Source organism: Manis javanica, chromosome 14, assembly GCF_040802235.1.
Source record: "Manis javanica isolate MJ-LG chromosome 14, MJ_LKY, whole genome shotgun sequence".
NCBI classification, from domain to species: Eukaryota; Metazoa; Chordata; class Mammalia; order Pholidota; family Manidae; genus Manis; species Manis javanica.
Genome location: NC_133169.1, coordinates 29,838,942 through 29,858,372, shown reverse-complemented (window position 1 = coordinate 29,858,372; position 19,431 = coordinate 29,838,942). Strand labels below are relative to the sequence as shown.

Below are 19,431 nucleotides of genomic sequence, written 5' to 3'. Positions count from 1 at the left end.
GGTTCCCAGCACGCAATATTATTTATGCAGTAATATGCAGTTACCCATATTATTAAGTGCTCTTCCCACTAGTAAAGGTATTGTCAGCATAGGAAGATGTACAGAATCATTGGCTACATTCTCCATGCTGTAATACCATCCTGTGACCAATTTAAATTATAATTGAGAATTTTTGTGCCCCTTCATGCCCCTCACCATCCCCACTAACCCACCCCAGCCCCTCCGCTATGGTGACCACCAGTCACTTCTCAGTGTCTATGAGTCTTCTTCTGTGTTGTTCATTTTGTTTTGTTTTTAGAGTCCACAAATAAGTGAAATCATATCATATTTGTCTTTCTGACTTATTTCACTGAGCATAACACCCTCTAGGTGCATCCATGATGTCACAAATGGCAAGATTTCTTTCTTTTCTATGGCTGAATAATATTCCATTGTGTATATGTACAGTATCACCTTTGTCCTTTCATCTGTTGATGGAAACTGGTTGCTTCTGTATCTTGGCTATTGCAAATAATGTGGCAATAAACTTAGTCGTGAATAAACAAATGGGATCAACAATTTATACATAATATTTAAAAGTTGGAGTCAGAGCATGTTCAATAAAATTTCATTCTAAAGGGAATCCACATGGATAAAAGGCAAAAAAAACCCCAAATATTTTTAAAAAGAGCACAAAATGTGAGTTTTGGTATAAAGTTAAGAATCTACCTAAATCAGAGACACCCAATACTGGCTTTGTTAGAGTTCAAATCACTAGATTGTACAAGAATCTGATTTTTAAAACCCTGGAGGCATGGGAAAATGAGAACAGTATAATCACATATGTATTTTATCTGTCTACCTGTTAGGATGTCTGTATGTATTGTGAGGGCATTTTCATATTTTTAAATCTTTGTGAATCACTGTTAAGTGAAGCGAGACAAGGATTAGGAAGTAGAATATGTTCTCCTAAATTTCTTGCTTATGCAGGAATATAAACTTTTACGTAGTTACAGATTTAAATCTTTTTATCACCAGACATCTTTGTTGTAATAACTATTCCCAAGATCATAAAGATCTTAAATTTGTTATCATTCCTGCATATTTACTGAAGGCATCTCTCAGGGATACTTTGACTTTCTCATTTCGGAGACTGTAGATGAAAGGGTTCAGCATCGGTGTTACAATGGTGTTCAGCACTGTGGCAAACTTGTTAACACCCATCACGTGGACCTTCTTTGGGCGGACATAGATGGAGATGGAGCTTCCATAATAAAGTGTAACCACGGTGATGTGTGAAACACAGGTGGAGAAAGCTTTCTGGCGTCCTTGGGCAGAGGGGATTCTAAGGATGGTAATGACAATGTACGTGTAAGATACTCCTGTCAGGAGCAAGGATCCCAGGAGCAACAGAACAGAGGAGATAAAGTCTGCCAGCTCAGCCAGGGAGATATCTGCACAGACCAGCTTTAGCACAGGGGCGCTGTCACAGAAGAAGTGGTTGATTACATTTGGCCCACAAAAGGGCAGAGGGGCAGTTAAGATGGATGATGCCAAGATTGACAGAAACGCACCCACATAGGATCCCAGAAGCAGCAATATGCATGTCTGCTTGTTCATGATCATCGCATACCTCAGGGGGTTACAGATGGCGACGTATCGATCGAAGGACATGACGGCTAGGATGAAAAATTCTGTGGATCCCAGGAGGAAGTAGAAGAAAGACTGAGTGAGACATCCTGCAAAGGATATTGCTCTGGTGAGGGAAAACGTGTTGGCCAGCATCTTTGGCACCACAGTGGATGTGATGGCGACTTCCAGGAAAGAAAGATTAGCGATAAAGAAATACATGGGGGAATGCAAACGGTAGTCCCCACACACCAACAGGACGATCATGGTGTTGCCAATCAAAGATGTCATGTACATGAGCAGGAATGCAGAGTAAAGAAGAATTTCTATGTCTTTTTCATTCTGAAACCCGAGAAGAATAAACTCAGTGACTTTGGACTTGTTTCTGTGATCCATAATGTCCCCACTTCCACCTGGCATAATAAAAAAGATTTTTAGGGTTGATCTTTGTATCTTAGCCTTGGAAGTACCCTATGTGTAGCATATAAGTGCCTTTTATGGCAGGGATAATAATGATAACAAATTATTATTTTTGTTGTGTATAAACAGGTCCTGAGATGAAATGTGTAATTTGTAAGAATTCAGGTGCGAGGTTCACTCAATACTGAATCATTTCTAAGGTTATGACAACTGTCCTTTGAAAAGACCTGTGAGCTTCCCCCATGTAGGGCATCTAATAGTGAATTCATCCATTCACCAGCATTGTGAACAGATGCACAATGCTCTTGGGGATAGATGCACCACAGTGTCCAGCATCCATTCAGATGGAAGGTATTCATTCAGAGTGCTGGCAGACAGAGTTGCAATAAGTCTTTTTCTACATTAACATGTCTGCACAAGAATGCTTTGCCTAAGACCATTTTATTATTATTGAGAAACAAAGGTATTTTGGAAAAAATCAACTAGACACGGCCATGTAATAGGCTCATGACCCCAGATTTACAGGTTCCAACCTCTCTGTGGTTAAATTGGCCCCTGACTGAAGTAGCCAGTGTCATGTAATTTCCAGACAGAATCACATCTCATAGTGAATAAGATGCTCACAGGTCTTAGAAGAATAAGGGAAAGGATCAAGCTGATGATGTTGATTGTTATTGATTAATTCCTGTTGGAATTCAGACAGATACAGCAAATTCTTGGCAAGAAGAGTAGACATATTGAACTTCTGAATTCTGCATATTACTAAGAGAAAGCAGAAAAAAGCCCAATTTTTTAGTTCATATTAGAAATCAAGGGCTGAAAGTACCAAGAAAACAGGAATATTGTAGGAGAGGAAACTTTTACTTACTGGCTATGCTGACAGCTGGAGAATCTATATTGTACTACGAAGTGAAGGCAAAAAAACTGAAGGCAAAAATAAAGGTTTGCATCTGGGAGTGATTTCAGTTCCCATATTAAAAGACACATAAAATTTATAAGACACATGCAAGTTTGATGCTGACAGATGTTAGAAGGGATACTTTTAGATAAGGGTGAATTTTATTGCTGCTTTTCAGTAGGTGTGATGGAAACATGGTAGAGGCTGGCTGAACCGTCTGTCACAGACAGTCAGTGTTGGAAACAAGGTCTGTGTTTTCTAATTAGATTTTGCTATATTTTCTGACCCAAAATATTTGTTAGTTTTTTTCCCACTTTTATTCTTACATATTTACTGTATAATGAGGAAGCAAGTAAGGACAGATACCTTTCTGACTTAGGCATTTATTCATTTTATGATGAGTAAGAGATATAATTTGGATTGAAGTTGGAGCTTGCACCATGATTCTTTACAATGCCCACAGTAACAGCGTAGTGTTTAGTTCATAGGAACTGAATTTCTCTACCTAGTGACATGGGATGAAGGACTGCCCTCAGTTTACTTTCCTATAATCGTAGAAAGGAATTGCTAATGGATTGGGTGGGGGAAAACTAATTATGGATCACAGTGTATTACTTGAAATGGCCTTTCTGGGGGACTGTAAATGGGTGGTTTGAATATGCGCAGTCAGTGGGTGTCTTGGGGGCACAGCAGTGCCAGGTAGGCTACACACTCAAGTTGAGACCATAAAGAGCCCTTCAATCCCCAAATTTTGCATCAGGATGTCAGTGTGTGAATAGAAGAGGAGACAGAAGAGGGGAAAAAATCACGGCACTGGGGAAAATGGAAAGGAAAGTGAGCAAAGAACATTCATTGAAAAAGAATAGCATGCCAGGTTCCCTGCCTACCTGCAGAGACGCATCTCAGTATTTTTGTGGTCGCTCAAGTACATGGTTGCAGTTTTTCTCCTTTATAACTGTGTGATGTGGATATCATCTGTTTGGGTTCATGCCCATAGCTGACTTTCTCCTCCCGACAGTCCCAGAATGTTAAAAAAACATGGAGTGAATATAACCATGACAACAGGAGAGTTTATAAGCACTTTGTGGGAATGAATGTTTCAAAACTATGAAGTACAGGTGGTCACATCTGCAGATGATTGGGCCCTGGAAACAGGAGGGAAGCCTGAGCTTATTATTGCTGCTTCCCCAGGGCAGGGCTTCAAGTGAAACAATATCCTCAAGAGGACAATTTATAAGAGTAATGCTAATTAAAAGAAAAGTAAAAATGTCCCAAATTAGAAAAGTCAAAACTTGTAACACAAGTTCTATCAAAAACACACTGAGCCTAAAAAAGAAATCTGACAAAACCATTAGAGATGCTTCGGTCAGGAGTCAGTCCTGCAACTGCAGCGTCATGTTGTGTACAGGCATTGGGTAATGACTGTTTACATTTATCAAATACATCTACATTTATTGAATACTATTCTCTAGCCAGTCTTCTAAAAATTAGACAGGTATCTTTTCACCTTTATGAAAACTGTGTATGAGAGTTTGTATTATTGATACCAAACTGATGATTGATTATAGAACTGATATGACATAACTATTTCACATAATAAATAAAAATAGTGAAATGTCAGAAAACTATAAAATATGAATTTATCTAATACAAAGCATTATTTAAAAAAATTACTAACATGTACTGAAAGTTTGGTACATATTTTAATTCAGTGTGACATACATAGTAATCCATGCCATCAGAGGCATATAAATTAGTCAAGAATAAAAATGACACACAAGAAAATAAACTGTATATTTTTATGTAGTAAATAAAAATATATTTTGGATATATAAATACAATTGAGATTAGCTATCAAGAGAAAATTTCAGAGAAAAAATTCTGGTCTATAAATCAGTGGCAAATTACTAATTATGTCAGAAATTGGTATGTGTATATATGTATGCATGTGAATAATCCAGTCAGCAAGAGATATCATCATTCAGGCAGACTTATACATGTGCAGATGAAAACTTAGAATACATCTTATTTTTGCACTGCACATTCAATACTAATTCTTCTCACATAATGTTTTTGTTTATTTGTTTGTTTTTTTCTTTTCCTCCTTTGCTTTTAGGCTGAATTACCAAGTCTTGGTATCCCTCATATTTTTCCTGAGTCTCTTCTCCTTTTTTCCGTGTTTCCTGACACATTTTCTGTCTCGTTTCCCTTATTGTCCATAATGCAACTTTAGTGGAGTTTATTTATTAATATAGCGCAAATTGTCTTTTGAAAATTATGGTTGACCAACTAAAATTCTCTCTTTCTGGAATATGCTTACAATACCATGCTCCTCTATCTGATTCAAAACCTATGTATTTCCATAATTTGAGTTTAATCATTTTTCTTCTGAACCTTCTCAGCTATGGTGAGCCACCCTCTTTATAAGCTATTGCATTTCCCTTGTTTTATAATGCTTATAACACTCTCAATTTATTGTATTATACTTTTCAGCTAATCAAATTATTCCAAGAGATTAGGGGCCATATTTGTGTTCCTCGTGTAGTATCTCAAATATTAAGACCATTTTCTGACTGGTGATATCAACCCAATAACTATATTTTGAGTGTATAAATAAATGGTTAACTTCAGAAAATAAAAATGTTAGGGAAAGAAATCTAGATCTATTCTGCAGATGTTGAGCTTTTTGGTGTCTAGGATGCAGCAAAGTTTGTATTCAGTTTATGCAGGAGAATACATAAATTTGGAATTTATGTCAGAGTAGAAGGATGAGAATTTGTGCATACATACATGGCAACTGAAGGTGTGTACACTGATTAGCAACTCCATTCTGATGCCATCTGTCGGAAGTTAGGCGCAGGCACAGGTTGAAGACCCAACCCCACATGTCTGCCCCACCCCAAGTGAGACAGTAATCATAAAGAGTGAACCTGCTCAGGTCACTCACTTCTGTCTGACTTCGCTAGAAATTGGGGTAAGCACAACACTTGTCCATTGTGAAAATTTGCTAGAATGGCTCACAGAACTCAGGAAAATGCTTTATGCCCTCTTACTGATTTATTGTGAAGGATGTTTTGAAGGATACAAAGCCACAGCAGGTGAGGAGATACGTAGCACGAGGGCTGAAAGGGAGCCCAGCACAGTAGCTTCTGTCCCTGTGGAGTCTGGAAAATGCCACTCTCTCAGAACACAGCTATGCTCTTGTTTACCAACATGGAAACTCTCCAAGTCACATACACTAGGCAATTGTGTGGAGCCTTCAATACATAGGCATGACTGACTAAATCTGTGGCCATCTGTGATTAATTCAGCCACCAGTCCCTTTCCCCTCTAGGGAGGCCTGGATGAGGGACTCAAAGTTCCAACCCTCTAGTCACATTTTTGTTCCCCTACCAACTCTTACCTTGTTCATCCAAGTTTTCCTAAAACCATCTTATTAACATAAATCCAGTTGTGCAAGAAAGTGGTTTGTTATGAAAAGCAAAAGATGTTCTTTTTCACTGATCAGTCTTATCATTTAGGAAATTACAAGGGTTTTAGAAGTTCTGTTTTAGGAATTAGGATGAAGCCAATAATATATTTCTTAATATAATTCACAATATCACAAATCCTAAAGAAAGTAAAATACCTAAAGCAATCCTAAATATGACACTAAAGAGATGATGGGTAGTGTTATTTATCCTAATATCAAATGTCAAAGAAAGTCTTTTAAAGATTCACAGTCAAGTGTGGAGTTTGCTGAAGGCTTCTTAGGCATGTGTGGGGTACTTACTACATCAAATTTAAAAATACACCTCTACTTTTAGTTTGCTTTGAATGTATATCATGAAAAATGGGAAAAAATGGGTTAAATATTTGTCTTCCTCTTTGTAGATTTTCAAGTTTGTTTTTCTGTGTCTGTTAATCTTGGAAATTTTCTTGAGTGAACCCAAATTTTAAAAAACCCCAGAGATTTCCAGTGTTTGGTTCTGCATACAAGGAGTTTGTGAGTTGCTACTCCATCTTATCAACAATTTAAAAAGCTGAACATACAGACAATTACAAATAAAATAAAAAAGAAAACACTTTTCTGGGTCTCTAAGTGAGGGAAACACAAAGGGAAAACTGCTGTTACCAAAATTTGAAAGACAAGGGAATAAAAGGACTCACACTTTCTGATTTCAAAATATTACAGAGCTAAAGAATCAAAACAGTGTGCTAACTGCTACAGAGTCTGGCATGTAGACCTATGGAATGGAATAAAGAGCCTGAAAATAAAACCTCATGTACATACTCATGGGATCTTTAAGCAAGGTGCCAAGACCACTCAACGGGAAAATGATTGTCTTTTCAATGAATGGTGTTGTTGAAACTGGAGATAGTAACAAACAAAAGGAATTAGAGCCCTTTCTTAAAACATAATACAAAAATTAACTCAAAATGGACTAAAGATTTAAACTTAACACCAAAACTACAAAGCTCCTAGAGAAAATGTAGTGGAAAAGTTTCATGACATTGGATTTATCAAGGATTTCTTGGTTATGACACCAAAAGAAAAGGGAACAAAAGCAGAAAGGGACAAGTGAGATAATATCATCTAACAGAAATTCTTCACATTAAAGAAAACATCTATAGTGAAAAGGCAAACTATGAAATGGCATAAAATATTTGAAAAACATATAACTGAAAAGGAGACAATATCCAGAATATATCAAGAAGTGCTACAACTCAACTAAAACAATGAGAGTACATGGTTAAGAAATGGTCAAAGGAACAAAGTTGGCAGACTAATGGTATTTGATTTCAAGACCTACTATAAAGCTACCTTAATCAACATCCTGTGTGACTGGTGAAAGAATAAACAGGTAGATCAATGGAAGAAAATAGAGAGCCCAGAAATAGGCTCATATAAATATAGTCAACTGGTCTCTGACAGAGGAACAGAAGCAGTACAATAGAACAAAGATAATCCTTTCAACAAGCAGTGCTATAACTGAATCACAAGGGGAAATAAAGAATCTGCACACAGACTTTACACCCCTCAAGAAATTAACTTAAAATGAATCATAAACTTTTCCATAAATAGAAAATGAAAGCAATAAAAACAGAAGAAGAACAGTGGAAAACCTAGATGACTGTGAACATGGCGATGACATTTAGATACATCAAATCGTGAGCATGGGATAGATTTCCATTTATTTGTACCCTCTTTAATTTCTCTCATGAGTGTCAGAATCAGTCTAATACCCAAACAGAATAAAAAATACAAAAAAGATAAAATAATAGAAAAACATCACGGATAAACATAGATGCAAAAATCCTCAACAGAACATGTGCACACCCAATTCAAATAGACATCAAAAAGATCATCCATCATGATCAAGTGGTATTAATTCAGGATTCAAGGATAGTACAATATGAATAAACCAATGGGATACACCACATTAACAAAAGGCAGGATGAAAGCCATATAATCATTTCAATAGATGGTAAAAAAGCACTTGACAAAATTCCAAATCCATTCATGATACGCTCAACAAAATGGATATATAAGAAACATACCTGAACATAATAAATACCATATATGACAAGGCTGCAACTAATTGTATTGGATGTCTAAAGCTGTGCTGTCCCACACAGTAGCCACTGGCCCCCTGTGGCTACTGGGCAGTTGAGATGTATTTGGTCAAAATTGCAATGTGCTGTAAGCATACAATACATGAAAGACTATGAAGAATTAGAAAAGTAAAATCTCATAATAATTTTATATTGACTATTTATAGTAATAATGTCAGGAGTATAAATATTATATTAATAAAAATATGTGCATCCATGTCATAAATACATTGCCTATAAAGTATCATAATCATATATCATTAATATCAAAATTGATTATAATACTGTATTTGATTAAATAAGTATATTATTAAATCAACTTCATTTTAAAAATTGACTGCTAGAAAATATTGAATGCACATGGCTCCCATGCCATTTATGCCAGACAGCTGTCCCGGGGTGCTGTCGCCGGCATGGAAAGGGGAGAGAAAAGCGACCAAGGGCAGCCGTGCTTACTGTTCCCCGCAGAGAATATCCTGAGCACCCTTGTCGCAGCCCCCAGGACCTCCTCACTCCTCAGGCTGCAGATGATTGGACTGAACATGGGCGTGAGGATGGTGCAGAAACAGCCAGGACCTCATCTTCTGCTGGTGAGAGGAGGTTCCTGGGCCGAAGATCCATGTAGACAAAAGGTGCACAGTAAAAGGTCACCACGGTTAAATGTGTGGAACAGGTAGTAAAGGCCTTTTTCTGTCCCTCTTTTGAGCGCCTATGGTGGACAGCAAAGAGGATCCGGCCATAGGAAGCAGTGATGCCAAGGAAGGAAGGAGCAGAGAGAGGCTTGTGCTCACAAACCCGTGTACTCATAGACCCCGGTGTCCATGCAGGCCAGAGGCAGCATGATGGGACATCGCAGAGGAAGGGATCGATGGCCCTGGAGCGGCAGTAAGGGATACGGAGGGCACGGAGAGTGTGTGCCGGGGAGCTGATGGACCCCAAGACCCAAGATCCTGTGACCGTCCTCACACACATCCTTTTACTCCTGCAGATGGGATAGTGGAGGGGGTGTCAGATGGCCAGGTAACGGTCGCAGGGCATGGAAGCCAGGAGCAAGCCTTCCGAACATGCCATGGGCAGGAAGAACCAGCTCCGCAGCCCGCACCCCAGGAGGGAGGTGCCCTTCCAGCCTGAGAGGAAGTGGAACCCCATCTTGGGGACGGAGGTGGAGATGTCCATGCTGTCCGGGAGGGAGAGCTGGCTGAGGGGGAGTACATGGGGGTGTGGAGCCTGGAGTCCATACCTGGGAGGTGCATCGTTGCCGCGTTGCACACAGAGGCGGGAAAAAATACAAGGACGGTGGGAATAAGAGAAGCGGGCCCGCTGGATGTTGGGGAAGCAACCGCAACAACATGAAATCCTCTGCAGTTAGGTTCTAACTCTCCATGAAATATTGCTGCTTTACCTTCCGTGGAAGAATGATATCCTCTTCCATAGTTTAGTTTCTGTGCAGTAGATTGAAACAGAATCAAACACTAGCGAAGCTGCTCACTGGAGAAGTGGGGATGTCCAGGAGGCCACTCCTGAGATGCGGCTTACATGTTTGTACTCACCCTCTTCAAATGTAATTGTTTAAGTAGAGCAGCAGAACTAGTATTATGTATTCATGATTAAGAATACAAATCAAGAAGAGGTTAAAATGAATAAATTTTCCTTTCTTGAATATTTTCCTAGCTTCTTATGTCCATACCTTTCCCTGGGAATTTTTATGATTCAATTTTTTATAGCTTATCTTTTCCTCTTTATTTCACCTCAGTTCTGACAATTTGTTCTTTCCTTCACTCCGTCTCCCAAATACATACACATTTTTATTGTGGTATTTTTTATATTTCCTGTATGTTTCATTTCTTTCTTTACTCAGTTTCAGTGTGGGATGGGACTTCCATTTTCTGTGTGCTTTTCTGTCTGAGGGAGACTCTTGATGCCCTCTTATATTCAATATTTGGGCACTTTCTTTTTGGATATGCACTTTAATGCACTGGATTACATGAAGGACGTTTGGTTATATTATAACTTGGAGAAATTGTTCCTGTGGCCACAAGTTGGGTCTACAACGAATGTCACATTTGATAATCTTGGGAAACATATTGCTGACATTTATGAGCTTTTTGAAAAACCTCAACTTACAGGACCTACTATATATATGCCAATCTTAGGGTTCTAAATTTGTTTTGCAAAAGTTACAGATCAAACACACTTTAAAAAGTCTTATAGGCAAACAGTCCAAAACCAATAAGCAAATTGAACATCTGCTAACTCAATCCCAGTAAAATTATAGGAGGGCTGTAAAGATGGCATTAAATGAGCTTCATGAGCATTGAGTGGGTCCTCAGTAGATGCCAATGCCCTTTGTCCATTCTGTATCTTAACGATTGAGAGGCTTCAGATCTTGGGAAAGTAATTGTCAATATCAAGCACACACACCATTCCAGGACCACACATCATAGAATATTAACAGGTTTGTATTACCTATATTTACATTTTAAGTTCACTCTGCTTCTCAAATGTGCTATGGAACAGCCTGTACTCTGTGCAGCAGAGAATATTCCCCTAAGGTAGGAAGACCACATCTCCAAAATATCTCCATGGGTTGAAGCTAACAGAACTCAATTCAATAACACTGCGGTGATTCACCTTCCAAAGTTCTTGAGATTGTGTTTTCGGAGACAAAGTAGCTTTATAATGAATGACTGAAAATGTTTAAGCAGCAGATGTTGCTGAAACTGTCTCTCAGGCTATGCCACAAGTGCATGTCACTGATCAAGAGTCTTTGCATCAAATCTAGTCTCTTTCGGACATGAGAACCTCTTCATCTGCTAAAATTTAGGAAAAGGACATTTCCAAGGATGCTTTGTATCAGCCACCCCTTACTGTTCTTGTAGCCCATCAATCTCTAACATAAAACCTGTGGCCACATTTAGGGCTCTGCTGTCCAGGACTTGTTGGAATCAGAAAACAGTTAAACTAACTCTAATTAAATATTTCTCCATTCATATGTATTGACTGGTTAAAACATCTTCCTTTCCTATTATCTTGTTACATTGAAAGCACACTAAGACATTTTACACATAATCTCTTCAGGTTTTCCTGCTGGAAGACAGAAGCACGAGTTGTTGTATTTTATATGCAGACCCCTACATCATCAAGCCTTAGATATTCCTCTTTCCCTGTGATTGATCCCTAATGTACAAGTCCACGAGGGCCAAAATCCTGGGAAGTTCACTTGATGTTGCTTATTTGGAGATTCACTAACTTCCACACTTTGAATAAAGCTATTAACCCAACCAATGCCCTTGTATTCTGCTGATGCCCAGGATCAGATCAAAGAGGGATATTCTTGATGATTTGAGAACTATTCAATATGTCAGATAATGCTTCTTGAAATGTCGTAGTAGGAGATCTAATGATTAGAGAGACGCAGGAAGTGCTAACGAGTGCTCAGCACACCTGGTATCAGGGACAGTTTGCTGTACTCTGTCTTAAGAGTTGGCAGAAGGAATTACTGATGATTGTAACTAAATTGAATTTTGCTATGTCAAAATACTTTCCTCTGTTTGTAGGGGAGACAATGGATCCATGAATATACTAAACCAGTCAACTGTTCTGCTGAGGTGGCACGTTGACTCTTGGTGCATTAAAATGATGATTTTGACTCAGAGAAGAGTCTAGCCTTCTGGGTGCACCACTGATTAGGAAGCTGAGTGAGAAAAATTACCTATGATTCCAATTTGTTGCCAAGTCTTTAAAGTTGTGCTAAAGGATATTCTAAGAATCAAAGGGGATGCTATATGCCAAATGCTTACTTGGTACCTGCTGCTAAGGAAGGACACAAATGATTTTAGGATCTCTTATTATTACATTCAATCCACAGATTTGTATTCCAGAGAAGTGTAAGTAATTTGGACTCTTGATTTTCTTTTAAATGGGGTCACTTATCTTCATAAATGATGAAAAAATAGTATTTAACAAGATTTTACTTAAATATCAGTGTTTACTATATATATATATATATACATATATATGTTGCAGATATAAAATACAGTGTTGGACATGTTAGTTTCACTTCTTTACATTTGAGGAGGGGAAACATTATAAACACAAATATTTATAGTGTTACTAATTTTATTGTCATACATACAAATGTTTTATTAGTCTTCTATTGATAATATCTATGTCTCTCCCTCCTGCAGTGCAGTGCCCTTTGCATGTACATGACACAATTTAAACCCAGGTAAACCCCAGGCTCAACCTGTTATCAAGCCCATGAGGTCCAGTCAAGACTATGAAATAACCAGTTTTAAGGGACAAGCAGGTTTTGAGTTCCCCGGGGTAAGGAGGCTCTTTGAGGATGATTTTGTGAGTACAGGAAACCTTGGTGAAGACAGACTCTAACTAAGAGAATATACTGAATGGTCATGGTAATACGAGAGGACAGGGAGAAGAGACTAAATGAAACCAGATGTCAAAAAGCATGAGATAGTCACTGTGGATCATGGCTGGGTCAGTAATCCGGGATCTGAGGAAAGCAATCCTGAAGTGATGACTTTTTGGGGAGAGGCAGAGATTGTGAATATAGCCATGCGCTCTATGTGTGGACCTCAGTATATAATCTTCATACAAGTCTCCAATGGTGTGTTGGGAGTATTTGCTCTTCCTAGGCTGTGCCAGTCTCTTTTTTCCAGTCAACTCCATGCTGACTTTATGGGCCCCTTTACACGGTAACTATAGCAGCTTGTCTGGAGTCAGTGTATGAGCTCAGCCACACGAATTTGGCCTCACCAAGGATGACTATGTTACTAACCAACCTCCTAGCATAAGCCAACAGTAAGCCACTGTGTCTAGTCAATGAGTTTCAGCCCTGGGCAAGTTCACTATGGATTCAATGAGAGCAAAAAGATTACAATGGAACCTTCTTAGGTTGAAAAGGGTTATAATACCCAACTTTATTCCCACAGTGGCAAGTCAAGCACAAGAATCCTATCCATTTAGAGCAAGTCTGCATGCAGCAAGGCAGTCTCTGCCTCTGGGCTTCTCTGCCCCCGTGGCGTCTCAGTCTCTGTCCTTGGGGCGGCCCCCACTCTGGCCTCTGCTCTCCTACAGCTGTGCAGCTGTGCGGCCCAGAGCACTGGGCAGAGCTCTTTATACAGAGTCAATAACAAAGCATTGCCCACATGTGTGGAGTAAGCTGGCTGACCAGTCAGGTGCAAATCCTGGCCACAGGAACCCTCACTATATCCACACCAATGTAATTAGCCAGCCCCCAAGACACTGTCTCATTCTCTCAGTTAATATTCCAATATCAGAGTGTAGAGAAAATGAAAGTTTAAATGAAAAGTTGCTGGGAATGTACACATTTTCTTTCAGTTTAAGAATTCCCTGAACAGCCAGGTAAAACTACACATCTTGAAGAGGAGTCTGTATCATCCACGTATCTGGATGAATGGAATAACAGGTTTGGAATTTGGTGTTTACTTTGGCCATGGTGTTAGGAATGTTAGGTAGAAAGATGGGCATGAGCAGCCTGGGAAGGAGAAAATAAGGTTCAAGGAAAAAGCTGCCCAAATAAGGTTCAAAGAGAACACCTCCCAAACACCGCTCCGGGAGGCGGCCCTGTGAAGACAACAATGGCTCTGCAGGGAGGGAACTTCCTTGCCTACTGGGACCAAGCCAAACGGGTCCCAGCCAGATCCCAGCTTGGGCCCTGTGGAACAGAACTGAGAAATACCTAAACCACACCTCATCATGAGAAAGGACATGCTCACTGAGAGGGAGGGCTGTACAGATGGGCCTCCCAATCAAATGACCTCACCTTGTCAACCAAATGGGGGCCTCCTAGCCAGAATGTCATATAAAGGCCTCCCAGCCAAGAGATCAGGGCCCTTGTCTTTTTTTTTTGTTTCATTAATGTACAATTATTTGAACATTATATTACTAGAATCCCCCTATTATCAAGTCCCCACTACATACCCCATTACAGTCACTGTCAATCAGCCATAGTAAATGCTATAGAATCATGACTTGTCTTCTCTATGTTATACTGCCTTCCCTGTGCCCCACCCATGCATTATGTGTGCTAATCGTAATGCCCCTTTTTCACCCTTGTCCCTCCCTTCCCACCCATCCTCCCCAGTCCCTTTCCCTTTGGTAACTGTGGTCCATTCTTGGGTTCTGTGATTCTGCTGCTGTTTTGTTCCTACAGTTTTTTCTTTGTTCTTATACTCCACATATGCGTGAAATCATTTGGTACTTGTCTTTCTCTTCCTGGCTTATTTCACTGAGCATAATACCCTCTAGCTCCATCCATGTTGTTGCAAATGGTACGATTTGTTTTCTTCTTATGGCTGAATAATATTCCATTGTGTATATGTACCACCTCTTCCTCATCCATTCATCTACTGATGGACACTTAGGTTGCTTCCATTTCTTGGCTATTGTAAATAGTGCTGTGATAAACATAGGGGTGCATATGTCTTTGAAACTGGGCTCCTGCATTCTCAGGGTAAATTCCTAGTAGTGGAATGCCTGGGTCAAATGGTATTTCTATTTTGAGATTTTTGAGGAACCTCAATACTGTTTCCTACAATGGTTGAACTAATTAACATTCCCACCAGCAGTGTAAGAGGGTTCCCCTTTTTCCACATCCCCGCCAACATTTGTTGTTTGTCTTTTGGATGGTGGCCATCCTTACTGGTGTGAGGTGATATTTCATTGTGGTTTTAATTTGCATTTCTCTGATGATTAGCAATGCGGAGCATCTTTTCATATGCCTGTTGGCCATCTGAATTTATTCTTTGGAGAAGTATCTGTTCAGATCCTCTGCCCATTTTTTAACTGGATTATTTGCTTTTTCTTTGTTGAGGTATATGAGCTCTTTACATAATTTTGATGTCAATCCCTTATTAGATATGTCATTTATGAATATATTCTCCCATACCGTAGGATGTCTTTTTGTTTCACTGATGGTGTCCTTTGCTGTACAGAGGCTTTTTAGTTTGATATAGTCCCACTTGTTTATTTTTGCTTTTGTTTCCCTTGCCCAGGGAGATATGCTCATGAAGTTGCTCATGATTATGTCCAAGAGATTTTTGCCAATGATTTTTTTCTAAAAGTTTTATGGTTTCATGACTTACATTCAGGTATTTGATCCACTTTGAGTATACTTTTGTGTATGGGTTAGACAATAATCTAGTTTCATTCTCTTACATGTAGCTGTCCAGTTTTGCCAACACCAGCTGTTGAGGAGGCTGTCATTTTCCCATTGTATCAGGGCCATGGTTTTGATTTGACTCTTGATATGTCCTTGACTCAGACCTGCTCCTCCCACGGAGAAGATTCAAAGAAAACTTTGGCTCTGCTTCACTACTGTGTCTCTGCCTTAGAATTCATTGTTATAGTGGGTACAAGAACTGAGGAGAACAAACTCCACCCTTAGCAATAAGGGTGGGTATGTATTTTTTTTTATAGGAAATAGAGTTGATATGGATATTGTATAGACATAGAGTCATGCTTCTTCCAGAGAATTGGACCGTACCATTTTTTAAGGACTCTCTTCAAGCAGCCATTTTATCATGTAAACTGTCATGTAATCCACAGTATGTCAGAAGCCTTAATTTCCTACTCAGTAACTATGTTCTATTTTTGATGACACTAGCTCTATATTTTGTGGATGGCAGTATGATCAGGTAAAAACATTACACTTCCCTGCCTCCTTGAATATGGAAGTGTGGGTAAAATTGCAGTATTTCCAGAATCACTAGCCTGGCCTTAGTGCATCTTCGTATCAGTAGGTGTTTCCAAGGGGTGAAGAGAAGCATTCATCTCTATATCAACAGGTGGTTACAAGGGGGAGAGAGGGCATATCTGGACCAGAGAGGTTGGGTGGGGTACCTTTTTGCAGCCAAGTTTCAAGAGCAGAAGTGGATGACTGCTTGTAAGCAATAAACGGATTTCTCCCACTTTATTTCTCCTTTTGATTGAGTTTGGATTCAAGGGTAATTTGTCCCAGGCTGGGAACACATTTTCCCCCAGAAGTTACAGGAAGATCACAGTTAGATTATTCCTCTTTAATGGGGACTGAATGTGTTACCCCTGAGTAAATACAAATCTGATGTCTTGAGAAACAGCTTCTTTATTAGGACAATGCAGGAAAGATCATGAAAGTTCCAGAGAATTGCAAGCATACATCCATGAGCTGCTGAAAGAATAAAACAATTGTAGCCTCAGGATTTCTAGCTACTTAAGAATGCAGATTCTCTAGATGATTGAGCTTCATTTAAACCACTTCTTAAATTCCAATCTTAGCTGCAATGTCAACAAACTATTTCAGTGATTTGAACTTTCTTAGAAACCTGTTACCAAATTCTAAGAAATATATGTAAATGCCTTCAAGGATTTCAGGTCAATTCCTCAATAGAAGCTATGACTACTCAATTAACAATGAATTAAATAATGAGTGAAACTGATGCTGAAAAGAATTCAGGAATCCTAATAATGACTCAAAAATTACAAGTGATGTCAGGAAGAGAAAATAAATCCTCAAAGGCCTGTATAATACTGTTGTGTAATTTGCTTTCACTAAATAATAAATCAAAAACAAATCAAAATGAGCAAAACAACAATAGACTCATAGACAATGAGAGGTGATTGGTGGTTACCATGGGGGAGGGGCTGGGTAGGTGGGTGAAATGGGTGAAGGGGCAAAGAGGAACAAAATCTCAAACATCTTATAAATTAGCCATGGTGATGGAAATTCAGCATAGAGATTATGGTCTGTAGTTCTGTGACATCTTTCTATGCTGAAAGATAGTAATTGCACTAGTTGGGGTGAGGATTTATGATGTTTACAGCTATTGAATTACTATGTATATAATTATTGAATTACTATGTTGTATACTTTAAACCAATGTAATATTATATATCAACTATACTTCAATAAAATAGTTTAAAAAGATTTTATTAAAGTATTTCTAATTTTTTACATAAAAAGATACCTACAGTATCTTTCCTTTTCATGGTTGATATATTTTTTATTAAATATGGGTGATACACAATATCATATAGGTTTCAAGTATACAACATAGTGATTCAACAGCCATGAAATGCTGGCGATGTCCCTCTGTTTATTTCTGGGCTTGTAATCAGAATTACAGTCTCTACCATATTAGGCATCCAGTGATTTCCTGTTAGATTAGTTATTTTTTTGACATTATTAAAGGAAGATGACATCACTGTGCAATTCTTACGTAGGAGATAAACTTTTCATATGGTATCTAATGTAACTTACTTTTATTTCATTTTTTTATTTTAGATAAGTTATTTTACAAATATTTCTGATTAAAGCTGCATTTCCAATGAAATATTCATTAAGTTTTCATTCTGTCTTTTCCAAATGAATTATCCTAATAGTTTTTAAAACAAGAGGCCATGTAATTTAACATTTTCAACTGGATGATACATCTTGTGAAGCATAATATATACATAATGTCCAGACTTTGCAGGGGGTGTTTTCTCAACCATCACTTAATAAACAGTTGTTGGGTATCACTATTTCTGTTTTCACTGTTTAAAAACAATGTTTAAATAGAAACACTAGACTGACAGAGTGAGAAGTTTGTGAGGCTGGAAAAACCTGAATCCACAGGGACGGCTGCTCCTGCTCTGGACCCTCCTGCATCTCACCTGGGCCACCTCATCTGCTGTCCATTTTACCCTTTATAATAAGCTGTAATCAATATAGTGTTTGTCCTGATTCATGTGAGCCATTCTGTTAGGAATGTTAGGTATGAAGATAGACATGAACAGCTGGAAAAGGGGAAGATAAGGCTCAGATAAGAAGCTGGCAAGATAAGGTTCAAAGAATAAAACACCCAAACTCTGCCCAGGTGGGGGAGGGGGGTCCCTGTGGAGACAAGGGCTTTGAAGGGAGATAACCTCCCCCCCAAAAAGACCACACCTTAGCATGGGGTAGGGACAGGGTCAATGCGGGGATGACTATAGATGGGCCTGTAGATAACACCTCACCAAACCCATCAGAGAGGAGCCGCCTGACTGTAATGCAGTATGTAGGCTTTCCGGCCCATCAGGCCATGGCTGGCATCTACCTTGACTCGGCCCCGCCCCTCCCATGGAGTGCGTTTCGAACACTTTCCTCTGCTTTACTACTGTCTTTGCCTTTCAATTCTTTGCTGCAGAGGGGACAAGGCCTGAGGAGAATTACCCAGTGATTACAATTCTGACAAATCATTGAAGCAGAAAAGAACTGTGGAATCCTCAACTTTGTAGCCAAGTCAGACAGAAGTGTAGGTACCTGTGAAACCGAATGCTTGTACCTCACATCTAAAGTAGGGGTGATATGTGGGATGGAGCCCTTAATCCTAAGGGTTCTGCACTAGCTCTGGGTAGGGTCAGAACTGAAATGAGTGGACATCCAGTTGGGAGTGGAGACTTGCAGAAGATACTGGAAATGACACATATGACACATATTCGGTGTCAGGAGGGCAAAAGAAATTTCTCATTACTTATGTTTAAAATCAGAGTAAAATTGGTTAATATCTTAACTCAGTAATGCACAGAAGGTTTTTGCATCTGTGCTTTTTTATTGGACACAAAGGTACATGTTATTGATGCTGTGGTTCTTGTACACAAAGCTGAAGAATGAGCTTCACAAACACTCAAGGTAGGAGAGCAATGTACAGGCTTTTATTCAGAAATAAAGTGAGAGGAAAGAGCTCCTGGCTTATGCCAGGAGGGAACAAGGGAGCCCGTAGTGGTGCACTGTCTAGGGGGTTTTATAGGTAGTTGAGGATTTTTCGAGAACATGAAAAAACTTAGGGGTGTGGACTTGCATCGCCTGCACTGTCCTCAAGGTGGGCTGGGTCATGTTTGATTGCCAGGGCTGACAGCGGAGTAACAGG

At 39.1% G+C, this 19,431-nt stretch overlaps 1 protein-coding gene and 1 pseudogene across 1 annotated transcript; both read right to left on the bottom strand.

The window, feature by feature from the left end:
- Positions 1-1,047: 1,047 nt before the first annotated feature.
- Positions 1,048-2,004, bottom strand: LOC108394086 (olfactory receptor 6J1-like). Its single transcript, XM_017655410.3, has one exon. The coding sequence runs from the start codon at positions 2,002-2,004 to the stop codon at positions 1,048-1,050; it is 957 nt and encodes a 318-aa protein (XP_017510899.2).
- A 6,893-nt stretch (positions 2,005-8,897) lies between these two features.
- LOC108393059 (olfactory receptor 2L13-like) lies at positions 8,898-9,905 on the bottom strand (annotated as a pseudogene).
- Between the last annotated feature and the right edge of the window lie 9,526 nt (positions 9,906-19,431).

Bases quoted from the DNA above. Each gene is read 5' to 3' on its own strand.
- LOC108394086 (XM_017655410.3), bottom strand. From the start codon at position 2,004: ATGGATCACAGAAACAAGTCCAAAGTCACTGAGTTTATTCTTCTCGGG.